The sequence below is a fragment of the Rana temporaria genome, chromosome 3 (genome assembly GCF_905171775.1).
Source record: "Rana temporaria chromosome 3, aRanTem1.1, whole genome shotgun sequence".
Taxonomy (NCBI): domain Eukaryota; kingdom Metazoa; phylum Chordata; class Amphibia; order Anura; family Ranidae; genus Rana; species Rana temporaria.
Window position 1 is genome coordinate 113,843,480 of NC_053491.1, and position 22,646 is coordinate 113,866,125.

Genomic DNA, 22,646 nt, shown 5'->3' on the forward strand with positions numbered 1-22,646 from the left:
AAAAAAAAAAAAGCCATTTAAAACCAGCAGAAAGCTTTTGTTTTCAAAATTATACTTACGTCAGTGCTATGATGTGTAATTTGTATGGCTACTGTGTTCCTGTTTACTTGGGACTGATCATTTTCAGGGCTTCCATCATCACCCTGGTGGAATGCAGCCACAGGGGCTTCTGAAGATGTATCTACCAGATCAGGATTTTTATCAGTATGCAATGTTTCCTCGACAGTCTTATCTGTATTTAGATCTTCAATGTCTGAAATATCACTGGAGCTTGGGCTTAATTCAAGCTTCCCCATGTTCCCAAATGGAGCAATCTATAATCAGAGGGTAAACAAAAGATAAACAGCACAAGAATTAAGCGCTTTTGGTATCATAATTAACAAGTTTGTTTTTTATGATCATTTTTGTTAACAATGCAGCTAGAAACTCTTAAAGTGAAAACGGACCTAGCCTCCCATCCTGCCGAATCGATCCCCCTGCTGTCCGGGCCCCCTACAGGAGGACTGATGGTACCCCCATCAGTGGCCCTGCCGGTAGCTTTATATATATTAAAAAAAAAAAAAAAATTATTATATAATATATATATATATATATATATATATATATATATATATATATATATATATATATATATATATATATATATATATATATATATATATATATATTATATAACACCCCATGCTATGTACTCAATCTTATGTCCTAAACTGTTGTTTATAGACAAAGGCGGTCAAGTATAACTGTTTATCCTATTTCTTACCAATATGTTTCTGTATGATTTTTGTTAAGTTTAACCACTTAAGGACCGCCTTATGCCGATATACCTGGTCCAAAGCTCTGTGACCGCGCCTGCAGGACCCGATCGTCGCCGGTGTCCCGCGATTGGTCACAGGAGCTGAACAATGGGGATAGGTGAGTGTAAACACACCTTCCCTGTTCTTCTCTGTGGCACTGTCACAGATCGTCTGTTCCCTGTAATAGGGAACGACGATCAGTGACGTCACACGTCCAGCCACGCCCCCCTACAGTAAGAATCACTACCTTAGGGCACACTTAACCCCTTAGCGCCCCCTAGTGGTTAACTCCTTCACTGCCATTGTCATTTTCACAGTAATCAGTGCATTTTTATAGCACTTTTCGCTGTGAAAATGACAATGGTCGCAAAAACGTGTCAAAAGTGTCAGATGTGTCCGCCATAATGTCGCAGTCACAAAAAAAAAAAAAAAAAAAAACCGCTGATCGCCGCCATTAGTAGTAAAAAAAAATTATTAATAAAAATGCCATAAGATTTTGTAAACGCTATAAATTTTGCGCAAACCAATCAATACACGTTTATTGCGATTTTTATCAAAAATATGTAGAATACATATCGACCTAAACTGAGGAAAAAATGTTTTTTATATATTTTTGGGGAATATTTATTATAACAAAAAGTAAAAAATATTGTTTTTTTTTTTCAAAATTGTCGCTCTATTTTTGTTTATAGCGCAAAAAATAGAAAACCGCAGAGGTGATGAAATACCAAAAGAAAGCTCTATTTATGGCAAAAAAAGGACGCCAACTTTGTTTGGGAGCCACGTCGCACGACCACGCAATTGTCAGTTAAAGCGATGCAGTGCCGAATCGCAAAAAGGGACCAGGTCCTTAACCTGCATATTGGTCCGGAGGTTTTTTTGTCTGTAAACCAAAACCTCAATAAAAAAATATTCAATAAAAAAATCTATCCCCTTCAAAAAAAATACAGCTACAATCACCTAGCATTTAAAATATATGTGGAATCACTGTGTGATTGTTTTTCCATCAGTGGGGTGAAATCGACTTTCATTTTCGACTGCAGTGAGGCGAAAATTCAAAGAAGCAGGATGGAAACAATTTCTAACGTGTATGTGGTTTTCGTTCGGTAAAGTCCATTCAATTCAAAATCAAACGGAATCTTTTGAACGACAAACAAATGTTCTGAGAATGTTTGTACGACCTTTCCTAACAATTTCCGCTTGACAATCTATTCATCTACGGTCAGTCTAAGGCCTCGTACAGACGACCGGATCTATCCGCTGGGATTGATCCGCGGATCAGTTCTATCAGATAGATCCGGACGTTTGTAGGGCCTAGCGGACATTTCCCCGCGGATTAAAATCCGGCCGACGGATCAGCGGACTGATCCAGTCGTCTGTACAGACTCACCGGATCAGTCTGTCCGCTCCCCTCCCTCGCATGCGTCGTAATGATTCGACGCATGCATGAAAGTATTTACCTTCCATCGTCGCGGTACGTCACCGCGGATGTATTCCGCGCGGATTTCGATCTGATGGTGTGTACAGCCATCAGATCCAAATCCGCCAGAGGATGTATCCGCTGGAAACGGTCCGGCGGACCGTTTCCAGCGGATATCCTCTGGTGTATACGGGGCCTAACTCTGCTATGGATCTATCGCTACATCCTTCCCAGGCTATAGGGAGCCTTTTCAAGTCTTTTGTTATTTCAGACACAGCGCTATCACTGTTGATTCGAACAGGGAAAATGAATATATCAATCATGCATCTCAAAGATGCATACATACAGTGTCTAACATGCTAACAGAGGACTTTTCCACAGGAAACCATGCTGACATTATTCCTGGGGAACTAAGCATTCCCATCCAGAGATTTTTTATATTCACTCACATTCTTCTATAGGAAAGGACATTTTCCTGTGTTGCACATTCTTCCTTCCAAAGAGAAAGATCAATAATTGTCTCATTCTTAGTAGGAAGTTCTCCTAAAGTCAGTAATAACGTATAAAATGTCACACTTAGACCCCTTTCACACTGCAGCATTTTAGTTTTAAAAATAGCGCTCATAAAACGCTCTCCATGCATCTCAATGGACCCTTTCACACTGAGTTCTGCAAGCAGCATCTTTGGAGCAGCTTTTGGGCGCTGAAAAAAAAAAAACGCTCCAAAAATGCCCCTCTCCATTGAAATTAATTGAAAGCGCTGTAAAAACGCCTTACCCTTTCACACTGAGGCGTTGCACTGGCGGGGCGTTGAGAAAGGTCCTGCAAGCAGCATCTTTGGAGCAGCTTTTGGGCGCTGAAAAAAAAAAAACGCTCCAAAAATGCCCCTCTCCATTGAAATTAATTGAAAGCGCTGTAAAAACGCCTTACCCTTTCACACTGAGGCGTTGCACTGGCGGGGCGTTGAGAAAGGTCCTGCAAGCAGCATCTTTGGAGCAGCTTTTGGGCGCTGAAAAAAAAAACGCTCCAAAAATGCCCCTCTCCATTGAAATGAATTGAAAGCGCTGTAAAAAACGCCTTACCCTTTCACACTGAGGCACTGCAAAAATGCCCTAAAACGTTAGGGTCTTAGCGGTGCTTTACCAGCACATTGGGATTGCAGATGAGGCTTCGCTCGAATAACGCTCGAAAAATGCCCTAGTGTGAAAGGGGCCTAAAGTATAGCCAAAACATTTGTTTTTGTTCTGGAGTATTGAGGCATTGGAACTCCTGGCAGGTTGAGATGTTCTATGTAATGATTAGGTACATTTTTGTTGGTGTGACTATTTGTCATTGGTGTAGAACAGGGGTCTCCAAACTGCGGCCTGAGGGCCAAATGTGGCCCTTTGCTAGCCTTTATCTGACACTTGAGGGACTATTCCTCCCACTGACACCTACAAGGGGGCACCATTTCTTCCACCGATACTAATCATGGGATTCCTCCTACTAATAGGGGCACCACTCCTAATGACCACCAACCCTGAGGCCATATTTATTTTCACCGATGCCTGGCCCTTTGTTTGAAAAGTTTTGGAGACCCCTGGTATAGTAAAATTGAGTTTTCAGCAAAACAAGAATAGAGGGGAATTTCTCCAACAGAGACACACATTCCAGTGACACCTGTCTAAAGCCTAATTCATGCTTCTGCAAACGGTTCCTGCAGCTGCAATCACCAGTAAAGAAAGCGCAGGAGATACCTGCGGCCGCCAATAAACCAAAAGGGACCCACAAGTACTGCAAACCAAGGCAGCTGCTTCCTGCACTGGAGTGAAGGGAAAACTCCCAAAAGGAATTTAGATGACAAAAGAAAAAATATTTTAAAGCTTTTAACCATGACCAAATCTTGTTAACATGTTCCTGCCAAGCGCACACATGCGTGACATCACAGAGGTGGGCTTTCTTCCATTGCACCGCATGTGATGCAGCATGTTTTTCTTCTGGGAGTGGAGTACTCAGCAGAGTCACCAAACCATCTCCAAAAGCTATTGGTCACTACCAAGGATGAACTCCCAATTATGTGATCATTGTGAGGTGTAATCACGATTGGGAAGCCCGTCACTAGATTCTGGGGGTTAATATCTTGCAGCAAGGCCCAGAAATAGGGAAGCCAAAACTTTTCATGACATTGCCGCTCAAACTAAAATTCAGCGATTTATGGAATAAATTAACAAGACATTTCTATTAAAGTGACACTTACGTCATTAGTGTCTTTTTTAGCAGGCAAAGGCTCATTTTGACACTCTTCCTGCTCATCTGATCTTTTTCCTAATACTTCATTTGTTGAAGAACTTGTTGTAGCTTCTTTAACGCTGTTAGCCGTGAGCTTCAAATCGCCGTTAGCCGCGAGCTTCAAATCGCTGTTAGCCGCGAGCTTCAAATCGCTGTTAGCCGCGAGCTTCAAATCGCTGTTAGCCGCGAGCTTCAAATCGCTGTTAGCCGCGAGCTTCAAATCGCTGTTAGCCGCGAGCTTCAAATCAATAATGGAAGCTTTACCATCATTACACTCAATGACAGTACAGGAATCCACTTTTTTAGTGTTCTCTGCTAGCAAATCAATGTTATTTTTCGCTCTGTCTTGACTTCCACTTGGCATACTAGATTTTTCACGGTGCACGAACTCCAGGAAAATTCTTGATGTGTTTGGCCTTTGAAGAGTCAGACGTTTGTCATCATTTAAGCGTATCCCAGACTCTAAAGCCTATGATAAAGTAAAATGTAGACAATGGAATAATTACCAAAAAATTTTAACTAGGCTACAAGATGCATTTTCACTCATCTTCTAATGATGGCCTTAAAACAAACCTGTAGATTTACCTTATTCTAAAAAGAGGCCCTAGGTCTACAGAGCTGTACCATCATGTGATTGCTTGGATTCTACTTGTGGGGGGGAGTTCTATTATACAAATATTGACCACAGCTTTTATGTTTGCACTGTGGTATAAGCCAAACACTGTACATCATATATACCCTCTCCACTGTAAAGCTGGATATACACATACCAAAAAATCAGCCGGTTCAGCTTTATTTCGGAGTGTTTAAACAGAAGCCAGTCCGACAACCAACTTATGTATAATAATAAAAAACAAAACAAAAAAAAAAACAAAACACAGCATTCGATCAGCAATTGCAGCCAATGGTCCCTGTCTCGGAATACAAAGAAAGTGAAAGAGATCCCTGCATCAACATCGCTTGTATTTATGCTGGGATGGATCTGAGTTTTTTTTTATGCCATTCAACCCGCTGGTTGAAAAAAAAACCCTCAGTGTACCCTGCTTAAACACTTGCCATCTACCCACAGTACATTTACTGCAGGCTGGCGGCAAAGTGGGAGGTACGCGCTGTCTACTCCATTGGACACAGCGGAGTGCGGATTTAGATACTCTGGGCCAGATCCACATACATGTAGAACGGTGCAGCGTATCAGATACACTACGCCGCCGTATCTTACCTGGCTCCAAGTCGAATCCAGGAAGAATTTGCGCCGTAAGTTACGGCGGCGTAGTGCATTTCTGGCGGCGGAATTCAAATCGGCGGGTTGGGGGGCGCGATTCATTTAAATGAAGCGGGTCCCCGCGCCGATTGAACTGCGCATGCTCCGTTTTGAAATTTCCCGCCGTGCTTTGCGCGAAATGACGTTGCAACAACGTCATTTTTTGAACTTCGACGTGACTTATGTTCATCCCTATTTACGGACGACTTGCGCAAAAAAAAAAAAAAAATCGAATTTTGACGCGGGAACGACGGCCATACTTTAACATGGCAAGTCTATGTATACGCCCCAAAATACCATCTTTAACTATACGCCGGAAAAAGCCGACTACAGACGTTAGAAAATGCGGCGTACGTTCGTGGATCGTCGTAAATCGCTAATGTGCATACCCGACACGGAAAACGCCACCCAGCGGACGCCGAAGTATTGCATCTTAGATCCGAAAGCATACGAACACGTACACCTGTCGGATCTAACCCAGAAGCCGTCGTATCTTGTTTTGAGGATTCAAAACAACGATACGACGCGGGAAATTTGAAAGTACACCGGCGTATCAGATACGCCGGCGTACTTCATCTGTGAATCTGGCCCTCTGGGTCAATGTAATTGGCCCACAGCTATCACAGCACCCTGAGCCATGTGATTAGCTGTAGCCAATCACAGATCACTAGTATTCACAGCCATCATGAACCTAACCCATTCATGACAGTTTAAAGCATTGCTGGTGCAATCTTCATTGTACCAGCAACCAAAGTGTAGAAAAAAAAAATCCCTGATCACCCCAAAGTAATATAATGTTACTATGGTAACATTGAACTACTGATGAACGTATGAAAAAAAAAAGTTAGATATTAAACATGCTGTCATCAGTCAGTGTCCCCGATCCCGATCCAAAAGAAAAAAAATATGCAATTCCTTCATCTTCTAAAAAAAAATGCAATTGCAAAAAAATTGCCTCAGATTGTCTACTTTCCAAAAAGGGGTAATTTGGGGGGTATTTATCTTGTCCTGACATTTTAAAAGGCCTCAAGGAATGATTGATACATTTTCAAATATATATATATATATATATATATATATATATATATATATATATATATATATATATATATATATAAATATTATACACCATAGTTTGTGGACGCTATAACACACTTAAGTTGATCAAATACCACCAAAAGAAAGGTATTTTTTTCTTGCTTTTGCGTCACATTTTTATGCTTTTACGGTTGTTATGCAGAGCGCTAGAACTGGTATTTAACAAAAACATCAAATTTCTAACCATTTATCCAGGGGTGTCAATACACTCAAAAACTAAGCATACAATCTGCCTAATGCAATTCTGATACATTTAAATCCAACATGCCTCTTTTACACAATTCTCTTTTTAATCTTCGTTTAGACTTAATTTCCATGCTAACAAGCGCATTTACATGCGTTTATACATGCAAGCACATGTTCTTGCATGCAGATTTGGGGATTCTGCATTATGGATTTGATGTTTATGCACCCGTGTAAATGGCTCCATTGGAAACAATGCAGCTGTGTTCAGATCGGTAATTAACCACTTCAACCCGAAATGATTTACCCCCTTAATGACCAGGCCATTTTTTGCGATACTGCATCGCTTTAAATGACAATTGCACAGTTGTGCGATATTGTACCCAAACAAAATTGATGCCCCCCACCAATAGAGCTTTCTTTTGGTGGTATTTGATCACCTTTTTTTGTGCAATAAACAAAAGAAAAATGTTGTACTTTCTGCTATAATACATATCCCCCAAAAAAATTACAAAAATATATTAATAAGAAAAAATTATTCATCGGTTTAGGCCAATATTTATTCTGATACATCATTTTAGTTAAAAAACATCGCAATAAGTGTATATCGATTGGTTTGCGCAAAAGATGTTTTACTAGTAATGGTGGGGATCAGCGATTTTTAGCGGGACTGCGACATTGCAATAGACAAATCTGACACCAAGTGACACTTTTTGGTGACCAGTTCTATAAAAATGCACCAATGTATAAATGGTACTGGCAGGGAAGGAGTTGTCAAAAGTCTTAAGTGTTCCCTAGGGAGGTGCTTTCTAACTGTCGGTGGACTGACTGGGAGTAGAGAGAGATCGCTGTTCCCAATCACTAGGGACAGCTAGTCCACCTTGCAGATCCCCGTTCTACCTCTTCATCGCCAACGCAGTTGGCCGGCTGACATCAAGTCTGCCAGACACGTGGGTGAGCTCCTTCAGCAGCGGGTATGCGCCCACTATATCTAAAGCGCGTACAAGTACATCGGTTCGCGCACCCGGGCCACACAGCCGCAGTATATGTGCAATGGCCGGTCCAGAAGTGGTTAATAAACACTTGTATATGTGTACCACTCGCTCTCTTACATTGTATGTTCCCAAGTGCTACCCTCTGCAAATTTCTTACCCCCATTCTTTCCCCTGGCTGCGGACAGATGCTTTGTTTTGGGGACTATACGAGTGGCAATTTGCAGCTGCCATGTTTGAGACGTTAAAATTTATACATCACAAAAAACTTCAAAATTTAAATATTTCCATTGCTTACCAACCAATGGAAAAGGCAAAATATAAAAACTAATGAATATCTAAACCACATATCTATATAATCGACAATAAATTACCTTTCCATCTTTCAAAGGACTAGCATTGGAGCCATACTTCAAGCTTTTCAAAGGCGACAGGTTTTCCCGAAAACTTGAAGATTTCAAATCCTTCGTTTGATTGTTTTCCTCACATAACCCCAACTTACTACCATTACTATTTGTAATGCCTAAGTGAACATTGGATGTATCCTGTTCTTTTTCTTTATTATGCTGTCCTACAGCCAAGTCCACATTAACACCCTGAAGCTTGGCTTCCAGTAAATCTCTGTCACCAACGGACTCTAATACAGATTCATGCTGCTCAGCGTTTGCCGATACATTTTGGATCTGGGGAACCAAAGGATTTCTCTTCTTGAGAATCTCTTCCTCTGTGTCTGAGTGGTCAGAATGTCCATCGTCCTCATGGAAGACATTTGAAGTACTGTTTATGTTTAAGGCACCAGAGGGGGAAACCTCTTTATCAATAGTGCTACTTGTAACAGAAGTATGCTCATGAGGTATGACCTCGGTTCTGGTTGTAGTTTGTTGGTTCCCATCACTAGTCAGGGATAATGTCTCATCATGAAATGTTTCTACTTGTATACGGCTCACAGGTTCGGGTGAAACAGGCATGTCGTTTTCGGCATTTTTAGAAACTGTTGAACATAAATCTTCATGTAACATACTAAAACCTTTTTCTGAGTCAATGGACATTTGTGTTTTTTCTGCACTGGAGGAATGTTTCGAAAATTCATGCTCGCTTTCTTTGGAGTCCGCCTAGAATTAGAGATAAAAAAGGGATTACAGTAACATAATGTGTACCAGTATTACAGAGGGTCCAATAGCATGTTCTCCACACATTATCCTCCCATATTTTGTACTGCACTGTGCCACAAGTAGTCTGCATTTTACAAAATAGCAGAAAGTGTATGGAACAGAGTACTTTAGATGCCATTGCTCTTTGGAGGCCTGGTCTCCAACTCACAAAAGAAGAATTTTGGCACCGAGGGTATCAACAAAATCTAGTATGCTCCTCCGATATTATAATTTGGTCCTTGTCCTCTTCTCACAAATCACCATCTTTGAATATCTGGAGCATGTGCAGATGTGCCAAAGGGTCTCTGCCTGGTCTTTTGGACCCAATAGAGACGTGTGCCACATCTGCACACGTGCAGGGGATCTCCGGCGCATGCATACACGTGCTGGTATCTGGGACTTTGATACATGCATCCTCTCTACGGGAAATACGGTCATGAGCAGAAGCGCCAAAAGACTCTGCACCATATTATGCGCATGTGAGGAAACCTGTGGTGCACATGTGCAGCAAAACTGCAACCTGGGACTACATTTCCCATGATGCTCCTGCACACTGCAGTGTAGTGGAGCATCATGGGAAATGTAGTTCCAAAACATCTGGGGTGCCAAGGTTCGCCATCACTGGCCTAGGCGATCAGCAGGGCTGTCTTTTCCATTGGGCACGCTGGGCAGTTGCCCGGGGGCCTCACTTGCCTGGGGGCCCCATCAGCTGCCCAGCGACCCCAGTAAAAAATGGTGGAGAGCGGAAGGTCAGAACTGTAGAACTGTATCGTGTCTACAGTCTCTGAGGGAGAGTCTGGAGAGGAGTCAGGAGTGGGAGTGCCGACGAGACGGGGGTCACGGGAGAAGTCAGACATGGGGAGACTGTAGGATAAAATCAGAGCAGCCAAGCTGGAGCCATCTGACTGAGCCTTGCACGGTGCACCTGAGAGGAGGTCAGTGATGTAAGGAGGGAGTGAATACAAAAATAGTGACCCCCCCTTACCTTAGTGTATTTACTCTACGGAAGGTGGTCTCTGGTCACCAGAGTGCCCCCCACATCAGAGTTCCTGGTGTTCCCCTTTAAATCAGAGTCTGCAGGATTCCTCCTTACAATGCAAGGGGGAACTTAGTCTGAGGACCCTGATGTAAGTGGGAACTCTGATATAAGGTGGTCTCTTGTCACCAGAGCCCCCCTCCACATCAGAGTTCCCCCTTAGATCATGATCTGCAGCGTTCCCCTTTACATAAGAGTTCCCTTTCACTGTAAGGGGGAATCCTGCAGACTCTGATGTAAGAGGAAACTCTATGCAGGCTGGGTTATAGTAACCTGACCTTCATGCTAATAGCACTAGCTATGTGTTTATAGTTTAAATACTGACATTTTCATTGTTTGGCACTGAAAACTGTAATTTTAGGTACTTTTTTGCAGTGAAAGTAAAAAAATGTGGTTCTGCCAGTAAATTTCATGATTTTTGTCAGTAAATTCTCGTGCTTAATTGTGTAGACAGGGCCCCGGTGTACTCTATTGCCCGGGGGCCTATAATGCTCCTAAGATGACACTGGCGATCAGAGCAAAAGTTCTCCTCCTCCCCCCTCGCAGTTTTCTAGGACAGTTCACAGGTCCTAGAAGACTGCAGGACCATTTGCAATACGCAGCGCGGCTTGCGGCTGTGAAGCCACAAGCTGTCACAGCCAAGTGCCCACAGTTAAGATGCTGGTGCCAGAGAACTGAAGGCTAGTGAAGAACTAGGTGAGGATGGTGCTGGATCATTAGATAGAAGAGTGGCTATTTATTAAAGGTCAACAGCTCTAGTTTTTGTAGCTGCTGACTTTTAAATTTTTACATAGGAGATTGGAGCTCCTCTCTAAATTACTGGAGGTCTGCCACTACTTACCATATTGGGAAATCAAATATAGGCTTTACTAAAATTAGGAGAGCTAGGTAGGACAATAGTAATAAAAATTAGTAAAAAAAATAAAATAAAAACACACAGCACAAGGGACATTACTTACCTTCAGGGGGATGTGTCCCTTGTGCTGCTGTGTCCTCTTTTCACCTAAATCTACTCATCTTCCAATCCCACCCCTGCAATATTCTGGTGCAGTGGGGGTTAAAGCCTAAGTTTACTTAAAGCGGATGTTCCACCCCAAAAAAATATTAAAAGCCAGCAGCTACAAATACTGCAGCTGCTGACTTTTAATACAAGGACACTTACCTGTCCTGGAGTCCAGCGCCGTCCGCAGCAGAGCACGAGCGATCGCTCGTCACCCTGCTGCTCCCCCCGCCATCCACGCTGAGGGAACCAGGAAGTGAAGCGCTGCGGCTTCACTGCCCGGTTCCCTACGGCGCATGCGCGAGTCGCGCCGCCGATTGGCTCCCGTTGTGTGCTGGGAGCCGAGTGTTCCCAGCACACAACGGGGGGGGGGGGGGGGGGGGCGACGGGATGCCCGTCTTTTGCCCGTGAATGCCGGGCCGGAAGTGGGTGCTGGGGTTGGGGGCATCTCAGGAGGAAGAAAGGTGAAGAGGGCACAGCAGAACAAGGGACATGTCTCGGTGAAGGCAAGTAATGTCCTCTGTTTTGATATCTTTATTTTAGGTAAACTTAAGCTATAACAAAACCATGTGGTCACTGATCACCCATCATATTGATTACTGAACTAGGAACCAAATCAGGGTGGCTTCTGATCTTTGGTGTTGGACCAGGGCAGGCAGTGACAGCAAGGGGGCCTTACTTTCAAAATTAAACTTGGATTAAAAGAAGTATTTTTATTTATTCTTTTGCTATTCATACTTACCTCGGTGAATGAAGCATCAGGCTGATGCTCCTGCTGTCCCCCGGCGTCTCTGCACTGAGAATCGAGCCACCGAACACCACCGATGGCTCGGTTCTCACTCCTCCCCGAGCAGAGCCATACTGACTGTCAGTCAGCATCGCTCCTGCTCTAGTTCTCAGTGCTCATTGGAGCGCCGAGCAGTGGAGGGGCGGGGAGAGGCTGCATCAGTGGCTCACCGAGACTGCCATCAATCAGGGCAGCTGGCAGATCCCGACTTGGAAGTCGCGATGACGCGCTGCCCCAACTGATGTCAGTGGAGAGCGGACTTCAGACCGCTCTCCGCTGAAAATGGGTTACAGGAGTGCAAAACTAATTGCACTCCTCTGACCCAGAGAAGTCCAGCCTCAAAAGCTCAGGCTGGACTTCTCCTTTAATGTTTCCTCAACAATTCTGCAACTTTGACATGCGTTCGTAAAACTGTACAGATCATCGCAACTACTTGGTGCATTCAGGCGAATTATACGTAGGTTTTCATTTTGTGGTACATTGTAATGCATATCGCCTGATTTTTTTTTTTTTTATTATTATCAAATGGAAAAGGACACAATATTAGTATTTTTTTATTTAGCTGTATATTTCTTGGTATTACCATAACATACAGCTAAAAAATATCCCCCAAAAAAGTCAACCTGCTCCCGACGATTGCAGCAATACCACATATGTGGATGTTATTTATTCTATGTACCTGTAGTAGAGCCCAGAACCAGTAGTGTGCATTTTGTTTTTGACCTTGACCCAAACTCGAAATCTGGCCTAGATCAAACCCTTAACTTGCTATTTTTATTTAATGGTTTTACACATTCACACACACACACACACACACACACACACACACACACACAGTTTACATCCTCTAGTAAGGAGAAAAGGATACTATGTAACTCCATATACAGGAGGGAAAAAAACACTGGGGAGGGGTTATACAGCGACGGATTACGGATAGCCAGACTATCGCAGCAAGCAGATGATTGGAAACCAAGCCCCCCAGTTGCTGATAGTAAGTGCAAGACCTGGGTATTATGCCGATTCTCTTGCTTGTATACTATGTGCCTCTTACCTGGATCAAGTGTAGAAAAAAGGATGCCTGACTGTACAGACGCGATACTTCTTACAGGTCAGTAACACAATCCTTACTGAACCCAGCTGATCAGTGTCCTAGCCAGACACCTTGTATCTTAAGAGTAGATTCTGAATCGCAGCCCCAACATGTCTGTGGGCTGGACAAAATGAACAGATTCCTCAATTCTATCAGCACTGATGAATGGACTCCCCTGACAGACTTTTTTATTCTGACGGCTGTCAGAATACCAGACCTGTGCCTGCATTTGATAGCACAGTCGATGTTTGGCCAACAAGCCACATTGATAAGAGCAGAGTGAACGTTTGATTTTTGCTGATAGAAGCGGTGCCGACCAGGCCATACACTGCCCGAATTTCAGGTGAGCCAGCGGGAATCGGCCAAAATTACAAGCAGGGTAAAGCCAGTTTAAGTTAAACAGGAAGGTAAAGAAAATGTGACCTACTGGGAATACCTTACAAGACTGAATACGGTTTATGTATAAATGTAAAAAAATTGGCAGACAAATGTTTTCCAATAACTCAAATACGAGACACACACGGACAATTTACCTTTCTAGAAGAACCACCACCAATGGGCACACATGTTTCAGATTTAGCAGTTAGTTCAGTGTTAAACTGCTTGTTGTCATCAGTATTGCACACCGTTGGAATATTGGCAGAAAATATCGTATTCGTGTTATTTGTAGGTGGTGAAGCAACTTTGCTTGTTGATGTCATTTTGCACATCACAGTTGTTTGAAGGCTATTTGTGTAAAGTGCACTCAAACTGCTCTGGTTATATACTTGGAAGATCTCACTTGACAATTTTATATTATAATCCTGTAATGAAACATTATGCAGATGTTTTGGTGGGGAGTAGAAAAGTCTTAACTTAGCCTCTCCAAAAACTAATGCAAAAATTAAGTATAAAAGGTGATCTAAACTTACATTAAAATTACTAAAATTACATTACGCAAAGCCATGTGGGTGCTGTAGTGACTTATCTAAATATCTACAAATTACAAGGACATACTATCCACAGGTTTTTCATTTCAATGTATTGGATGATATGTCTCTGAGTGGCACATACTATAAAGTAATCCTCTTCAATTCAGAGGCAATTCCCCAAAAAAAAAAAAAAATTATGAATTCTGACCAGAAGCACCATGTAGCCAAAGCAGGATCAGCAGAGACCCAACCAACCATCAGGAATAGTTTTAAAAATGTGAATAGAAAAAAAAAAAAGGCAGTGGCCCAGCAACTCTGGAGAAGGATCCATGCTAAATGCAGTAAAGAACTAAAGGACCCCGACCTCTAAGGAGAATGGGTGCAGGTAGAGAAAGAGGGACTCATCCCCCCAAAAAAGGAAAATGAAATAAGCTGGGTGGAAAAGGAGGGAGGAATCCCACAGGACGGCCCTGCGAGAAACAGAAAAGGGCTCCATTGGCAGGGTATTTAGCCAGCCTCAGGGAAGCAAGGAGGACTGGCTTCCAGGATACTTTGTAGCGCAAAGAGGAAAAACAGAGCTAGTTAGGGCTAACGGGGAGAAGAAGGTTATGGTCTTACAAAGGCCCCTTACAAGTAGACAATTTTAGTACAAAAGGAGGGCACTGTGTGGGCAAGAGCACCTGAGGAAAGCCCCAGACGGGCACAGAAAAGCCAGAATAGCTCCAAAACTGGATGAACTCCGGTAAATGTTATTACTACTGCAATGCACGTCATTCTCATCTACCTTAGCTGTAGAGTAAGTACAGGGCTGGCAACACTGCTTTGGAGTTCAGAGGCAGTATTATCAGCCATCAGCAAGTCAGGAGCTCACTGCAATAATAGCAGGATTAACTGGCATTTTATCTGCACTTGCAGCGTGCTTGAAAGACAAAAAATGGAAATGTGCATGAACTGAAGAGATGTACAGCATATGTTTAAAGTGGTTGTAAACCCTTACATATACCCAGTGACTGACCTCAGGTGACACACAGAGATTAAACAAATCCTTACAGAAGTTGGACAGGTTTATCTGCAACCTTCTCTTCAGCTATTCAAAGTCCAGAATTATTACAGCCCATCTGAACTTCCAGAAAGCCAGGGGCAGGGAGTGAAGTTAACACTGCAGAGCTCAGTGAAAGCCGATTGGAGGGAAGGGAAACACACACACCCCTTCACACAGCACACAGGAACAGAGCAGAGGCCGTCAATCACCAGCTGTGTGTTGGCGCTACCTCCCCCCTCACCTTTTTTTCTCTCGATTTCAGGAAAACTTGTCAGAAGTGACATTTGCAGATAGAAGAGAAACTAGACAGTAGAGAAAAAAGGCACTTTGTGACCTGGATTGCTACAAGTACACATAATAGAGGGATATGCTTTGTTCATATTTCATGTCCGAGGTTTACAACAACTTTAACTCTCTTGGAGACTTCAACAGTGCATTATTCTTTTAGCCTTTTGTCCGGCTCCTCACAAAAGTAGTCAAATCTCATTTAAATTTCACTCCACCTTGAAAAATCCAGTAGGCAGAGTGGAATGCCCTCCTTTCATTTTAGAACAAAAAAATGGTGGATGATTCAGAAATATAAACTCAATGGGCCAAATCCTCAGCCAGGCGGCGTAACTTAACTTTTACCATAAGTTACACTGGCGGAAAATTTCTACCTAAGTGCCCGATCCACAAAGCACTTACCTAGAAATTTTCAGCCGTGTAACTTAAATGTCTCCGGCGCAAGGCGGTCCTCTTCTGCAGGGGGCGATGACAATTTAAATGAGGCGCGCTCCCGCCGTACTGCGCATGCTCGTGACGTCATTTTCCCGATGGGCAGCGCGCGAAATTACGTTACGCCGGGCTTTGTGGATTGCTACGGGACAATAAAGTTGCGTCGGGTAAAAAAAAAAAGGTAGGCGCCGAAAAATAAAATAAAAAATTTAAAAAAAATCGCGGCGATTGAAAAAAAGGTCTGTTTTTACAAGGTGTAAACAGTTTACACCTGGTAAAAGCATCCCTAATTTTACGTATGCAAACGTAAACTTACGCAGAAAAAACAAAGCTGAAAAGCTTTGTGGATCTCCGTAAGTCCTCATTTGCATACGCAAAGCGGCATTTCAATGCAAAATGCCCCCAGCGGCGGATGCGGTACTGCATCCTAAGATCTGACCGTGTAAGTGTCTTACAGATGTCAGATCTTCTGCCTATCTTTGGAAAACTGCTTCTGAGGATCAGTTCCAAAGATAGGCACAGGGATACGCAGGCTGAACAGCAGTTCCGCCTGCGTATCCCTTTTGAGGATTTGGCCCAATGTCATTAATCTAATGCAAACCCCTCCCTGGAAGAATACATCAGCTATAGGACCCTTTTCAGCCTGTGCAGTCATCACTAAAGTGAATGGGATGGGGTTGTGTGGATGTCTGCTCTATGTATACTTTCATATTCAGAAGTTGGAGGCAGGACACAACACCCGCCAAGTGCCTACTTCTGTACCCATTGATTGTAACACAATGTGCAATCTATGATTAAAGGGGTTGTATGGGTTATTTTTTAAAATAACAAACATGTTGTACTTACCTCGACCGGAGTGGCCCCGATCCTCCTGTTCTGGGTTCCCTCTGTGGCGGTCTTGGCTCCTACCCGCAATAGCTAAACCCCCTCTGGGAAGCTCTATCCCAAGGGGGTTAGCTTCCGGGCGCGCTACCTGTCACACACGCTGCGTCCATATACACAGAGTGTATGGCTCGGTCCCGCCCCCCGGCAGCCGCGTCATTGGATGTGATTGACAGGAGCACGAGCCAATTGGCTGCGCTGGAAAAGAGTATCGCTCCAAGCCCTGCGACCTATGCTGTGCTCCCACCCTGTAGCACTGACAGATGCAGACTATGCGCTGATCCATGGAAAAAAAGAAATGTTCCTGGACTGCCGCACTCTGATAGGCGATTTATTGAAACAAAATGAACAAAGGATAAAATCCAAAGCTGTATAACATCCAAAAATTCATGCAACACTGCAATCATAGCTATGACTAAGCATCTATCCATGATGTGAAACATGTTAGCTTTTTTGTTCCCTATGTCCACTTTCTACCATTGATTGCAGTGTTGCATGAATTTTTGGATGTTATACAGCTTTGGATTGTGAGTGCGGCAGTCCAGGAACATTTATTTTTTTCAATTGGCTGCGCTGCTATCAATCTATCCAATCAGCGGCCAGACTCTGTGGAGAAGCGGACACCGGGGGAGGCGCACAGCAGGTGAATGAATTCAGGCAAGTAAACGGGGGAGTCGTCATTGACCGTTGTTTTTTCACCTTAATGCATAGAATGCATTAAGGTGAAAAAACACGAACCTTTACAACCCCCTTTAAATCATGTTATGGCATAACTTGCTTTTCTGATATTACTGGTCTATAAAAGTGCAACAGGCACAGCGGCTCAGTGGTTAGCACTTGGGCACTGGGGTCTATGGTTGGAATCCTAGCGAGGGCTCCATCTGCATGGAGTTTGCAATTTTTTTTGTGCTTGTGTTGGTTTCCTCTGTGTACTCCAGTTTTCTCCCACACTTCAAAGACATGCTGTTAGGATAACTAGCTCCTGTTTAAAGCAATTGTAAAGGCTCATTTAAAATAAATAAACAGGTTTTACTTACCTCCTCTGTGCAGTTGGTTTTGCACAGAGCAGCCCAGATCCTCCTCTTCTGGGGTCCTTCTTTGCTGCTCCTAGACGCTCCCTCCTTTGAGTACCCCTCAGCCAGCAGCTTGCTACAGGGGGCATCCAAGCCAAGTCAGAGCTCTGTGTATCCATTCAGACATGGAGCCCAGACCTGGCCCCACCCCCTTTCTCCCCCTGATTGGCTAACTGACTTTGATTCAGTCTCAGCCAATCAAAAGGAGTGTCCTGGATGGTTGAGGGGATCGTGGACATCACTGGAGAGTAAAGGGGCCCCAGCAGCAGTGGAAGATTGCAGCACCAGGGGTGGGGGGGGGTTGGGGGTGATCAGAGAATGGAGTTTTTAAAATTAAATATTCAGCCAGCAGCACAAGGGACATTACTCAAGTCAAATCGATGTGTCCCTTATGCTGCTTTTCTGCATATTTAGTTGAAATCCTGTCTTTTTTTTTTTAAGTAGGCTTTAGGAGTGAATACACAAAAACACAACAATATTAGCCAGCACAACAGCACATGGTACATATTTTTCGATGTAGGATATAGCACTTTCAACCCCATTGTGCCACAATCTTCTCTTCTCCTCATTTCTTATTTATCAAAATTTAGGGCCAATTCACACTATGTGCAGTGACAGATATTTTACCTCATGGTAAAACATTTATCACCACAGTGATATTCCAGTGAATGGGGTGTATGTTTTGTACACTTCAACTGAAGCTCATACAAAAGCATTAAAAACAAAGATAGAGCAGTGCGACGTGATAAATCATGTATAACACTGCCCCCTAGTGCAGCCGGCAAGGCAGAGCGGCTGGCGCGGTAAATAGCTCCGGCCGTTATGCGTCGCAGTAAAAATTGGCCCCAAGAGAATTTTAATTTTGCAACCCACCTCTGCTGTTTACTACAGACATCAACAAACTAAGATGTAAGTGGGAATAAAACAGGCATACATTCATTTGCCTTTGCCCATCTATACATTGTGGATTAGTCTAGACCTGTCTGAAACATTTACAGGCAGATCTAGACTAAACATTTGTGTGAAAGGGACCCAAGCTTGTATTTTATATCATAAAGTGTACACCAGGGGTCTCAAACTGGTGGCCCTCCAGCTGCTGCACAACTACAAGTCCCATGAGGCTGACAGTTACAAGCATGACTCCCACAGGCAGAGGCATGATGGGACTTGTAGTTTCCCAAAAGCTGGAGGGCCGCCAGTTTGGAGAGCCCTGGTGTACACGGTGCTGTCCTTCCCTACACTTCAAAGGCTAGGTGGATTTTGCCCTGTGAAGTTGATCACATACAAAAGATTTTCATACATTGATAAACATGTGCCATGGCGTTTGATATTAAATTTTGCAAACACTCAGCCCTTACCTAGACCTGAAACTTTGAAAATAATAAAAGTACACTTCTAGAGAACTGAACAAAGACTTTTATAGACTGATAAGCAGAATTAATAAGCCTGGAACAGAAAAGCCTTCTCATCATTTAATGCATATTTGAAGGTAGTAAATCCTTCTTACCTTTGTTTGCATTTTAGAAGCAACACTTAAATCCACAGGTTGATGGCTACTGTGTTTTTCCTTCATTTCATGCCACGCTGGGGAAACACCCGACATGATTCGGGGTGGCGTGCGAGGGGAATTCCTCAGGAGGTCGCTCTCATCGCCATTCTCGGCATCAGCAATATCAGTCTCTACAATCTCACAAAGTGGGTCATGCACTGTGTTGATGGAGACGTATTTTGCTGGGTTACTATGTTCTACAACTTTCCGAGAGCAGCTGATCACCGGCTGGCTTGGTTTACTATAAAAGAGAGCCAACCACATGTGCAAAATAATTTTCACATCCTCCACCTTCTCCTTCAAGTTGGGGTTCCACGGTCTAGAAAGGGAAAAAGTTTAAATTCAATAAGAAAATGTGAACCATTACATTAAAAAACAAAAACTTCCCACGTTTATAACGTTTAATATAATTAAAGCATTTGAAAAAGAAAAAGCAGGAGCTGGAAGAAGTCTCCCGTCGGTGAGAAGGTTGCAGTAAGTGGGATATCTAGCAGAAGGCTTACGATTATATAGAGAAGAATAAGCTGGCTGATTTTCCCTGACCCATCCACCATTGCATCCCCAACTTCAAGAGCGTGGAAGATTACAGTGCCCCCCCTTGGGTTGGATGCCGCAGTGCAGGTGGATCCGGTAGTGGTGGGTTCCGAGGCAGTGTCGGGGAAAAAAGCACATGAGTGGCTGACAGCTCTGTACTGAGGACTCCGGAGGATGTTCCCAGATCTGTGTGAGCAATGGAGGATAACCTATTGGGAGGATTTGAGCTTCTGTGCTACTTATAATCTGGTATCCTATCCAGGTGAGTGCAATTTGCTCGCTTGGTGAAGGAGATTGAGTATTCTTGGGGTTTTAAAACCACTATAGTGATATGGAAGATGGATTTTTTTGCCAGCGAACACCTACATTTTTGGACACTAAGGCCCAGATTCACATAGAACTGTGGCGGCGTAACGTATCGTAGATACGTTACACCACCGCAAGTTTTCATCGCAAGCGCCTGATTCACCAAAGCACTTGCATGAAAACTTACGCCGGCGTAAGCCCGCATAATTCAACGGGGCGTGTGCCATTTAAATTAGGCGCGCTCCCGCGCCGGACCTACTGCGCATGCTCCGTTTTGAAATTCCCGCCGTGCTTTGCACGAAGTGACGTAATTTTTTCGGACGGCGACGTGCGTAGCGTACTTTCGTATTCCCGGACGTCTTACGCAAGAACCAAAAATGTTTACATTTCGACGCGGGAACGACGGCCATACTTTATACAGCACATACGTGTGCTGTGTAAAGCTAGGGCAGCTAAGACGACTAACTTTGCGACGGGAAACTAGACTAGCGACGACGTACCGAACGCGAAAAACCGTCGTGGATCGCCGTAAAACCTCATTTGCATACCCGACGCTGGAATACGACGCAAACTCAACCCAGCGGCGGCCGCGGTATTGCATCCTAAGATCCGACAGTGTAAAACAATTACACCTGTCGGATCTAAGGGCTATCTATGCGTAACTGATTCTATGAATCAGTCGCATAGATACTCAGAGATACGACGGCGTTTCAGAGAAACGGCGTCGTATCTCTTTTGTGAATCTGGGCCTAAAGCTATAAGCACTTTTGGGACTTTATCACTATTGCACTTTATTTGTATGTTTCATATGTAGCGCTGCAATTTTTGTACATACTTCCAAAGCTGCTGGTATTTAGGATTCATGTTCAGAATGCAATATTTACTTATTTTTAGTTTAGTTTATGAATTGAATAACGCAGTTGAATTATTCTTATATATCTTCGGTGTGCATGGTTATCACTAGCTGTGGGGTTCAAGAAAACAAAGATGCACACATACACACCTGCATATTGCTGCCTAGAGAGGAGAGGAGGAGAGAAAGAAAAAAAAAAAAAAAAAAAAAAGGAGGAAGAATGCGTAGTACTTTGTACTTTTCTAAATCAGATCAAAGCATGAGAGCCAACATCTAAATGGTTGACAATGACACCGCACTATTCTTTTTGTTCTATCCTGCAGAGATGTACTGCTTATGTTTAAAGTGGATGTAAACCAGATTCATGGAACTTGAGCTGGGCACATATCTGCAGTAATTTGTTATCTCTTTTCAAAGAGCCAAATCCCATAGCTCTCTTCTGACTTGTTCCTCTGTTATCAGCCTGATAACTCCTGACAAATTCTCTGACATCAGATAAAAAGCAGCCTGACATTTCTGTCAGGGGAGGTTTCTATAAATAGATTAAGCAGGGAGCTGGCCCTGATCTGAACTTTCTAAACAGTATATAAATGTGAAGACAGCAGATATACATGTAAAACCTATTTAGGGAGATTTGGTTCATCCCTGTGTATAATCTGAGGCCGTTCACTTCACTGGGTGTATGGGGGGTTTACATCCACTTTAAATCTCTTGGAGACTTCAGTAGTACATTATTTTAGTCTTTCTTGAAGGGCCTATACCAAAGTCCTTTTAGTAGTGAGCTCTCACTTTAATTATACTTCACAAGCAGTGGAATGACCCTTGTTTTATATTAAGTATGATATTTTCTTAGGTCTTGGTGGTTGGCCGCACTTCATGCCACAACTCCACACATGTCAGTGACCAACAGGGAGATGAGAACAAGCTCAACTTGAATCTTTAGATGCCTTTATGTCTGGAGCTGATAGTTGTGATTGTTTACATAGTTTCAGCATAATGATGAGCCAGCATTGTCTAGGATTACAACATGGATAGTTTACCTCATTTAGCTGAATGGAAGTTTTCCCTGTTGCAATCAAATAGCTTAGCATCTTACACTTAAGATGACAGATGTCACACAATTCTTTGGTCATCACAGCAAGGGTATTTTTATTTAGAAGATAATTTTCAACATGTCACCTGCCATTTGGATCATCATTTCCAACGGGTTATTGTTTCTATAGGTATGCTTCATATTTTTAAAGTGGATGTAAACCCACTATTATCCCTTCTAAACTACTGCCATAGTGCTGATCTATAAGGATAAAGTGCCTCCTGCATGTATCCTTACCTGTCAAATGTCTCCCCTCTGTTACAAGATCTGAAAAACTGCAGATTCCGTGGGTGGGTCTGTTGTCTGGAGACTCCCCACCCACCTCTACACTTCCCTTGTCAACATGCATTTTTTCCTGTGTATTCCTTACACTGAATTCTGCTATGATCACTAACATCCATTTAAAATCCAGAAAAGTAACCACATGACTTCAGAAAAGGAGTGGGGGTGGGAATTAAAAAAATAATGCCCGTCTCAGGCTAGTGCATGAGCTATGTAAATAACCTGTCACTCACAGCAGGGGGGAAGAACGGACAAAAGTTTTCTCCCGTTTGTCCATTTATCTCACGGAAAAAAGAAAAAAAGAGGATTGCTCATAGCTGG

The 22,646-nt window shown here is 43.2% G+C and overlaps 1 protein-coding gene across 6 annotated transcripts in view; it reads right to left on the reverse strand.

Moving 5' to 3' along the window:
• TASOR2 (transcription activation suppressor family member 2) overlaps positions 1 to 22,646 on the reverse strand; it is a 97,616-nt gene that overhangs the window by 23,635 nt on the left and 51,335 nt on the right. For 4 of the 6 annotated variants that reach the window (XM_040343286.1, XM_040343285.1, XM_040343284.1 and 1 more), the window contains 5 exons: positions 19,216 to 19,576; positions 13,617 to 13,886; positions 8,394 to 9,131; positions 4,454 to 4,954; positions 60 to 314 (listed from right to left, as the gene is read on the reverse strand). In XM_040343286.1, coding sequence (XP_040199220.1) covers positions 60 to 314; positions 4,454 to 4,954; positions 8,394 to 9,131; positions 13,617 to 13,886; positions 19,216 to 19,576 — 2,125 coding nt within the window. The remainder of the gene's footprint in view (positions 1 to 59; positions 315 to 4,453; positions 4,955 to 8,393; positions 9,132 to 13,616; positions 13,887 to 19,215; positions 19,577 to 22,646) is intronic. The other 2 variants (XM_040343287.1, XM_040343288.1) reach the window with 2 other exon arrangements.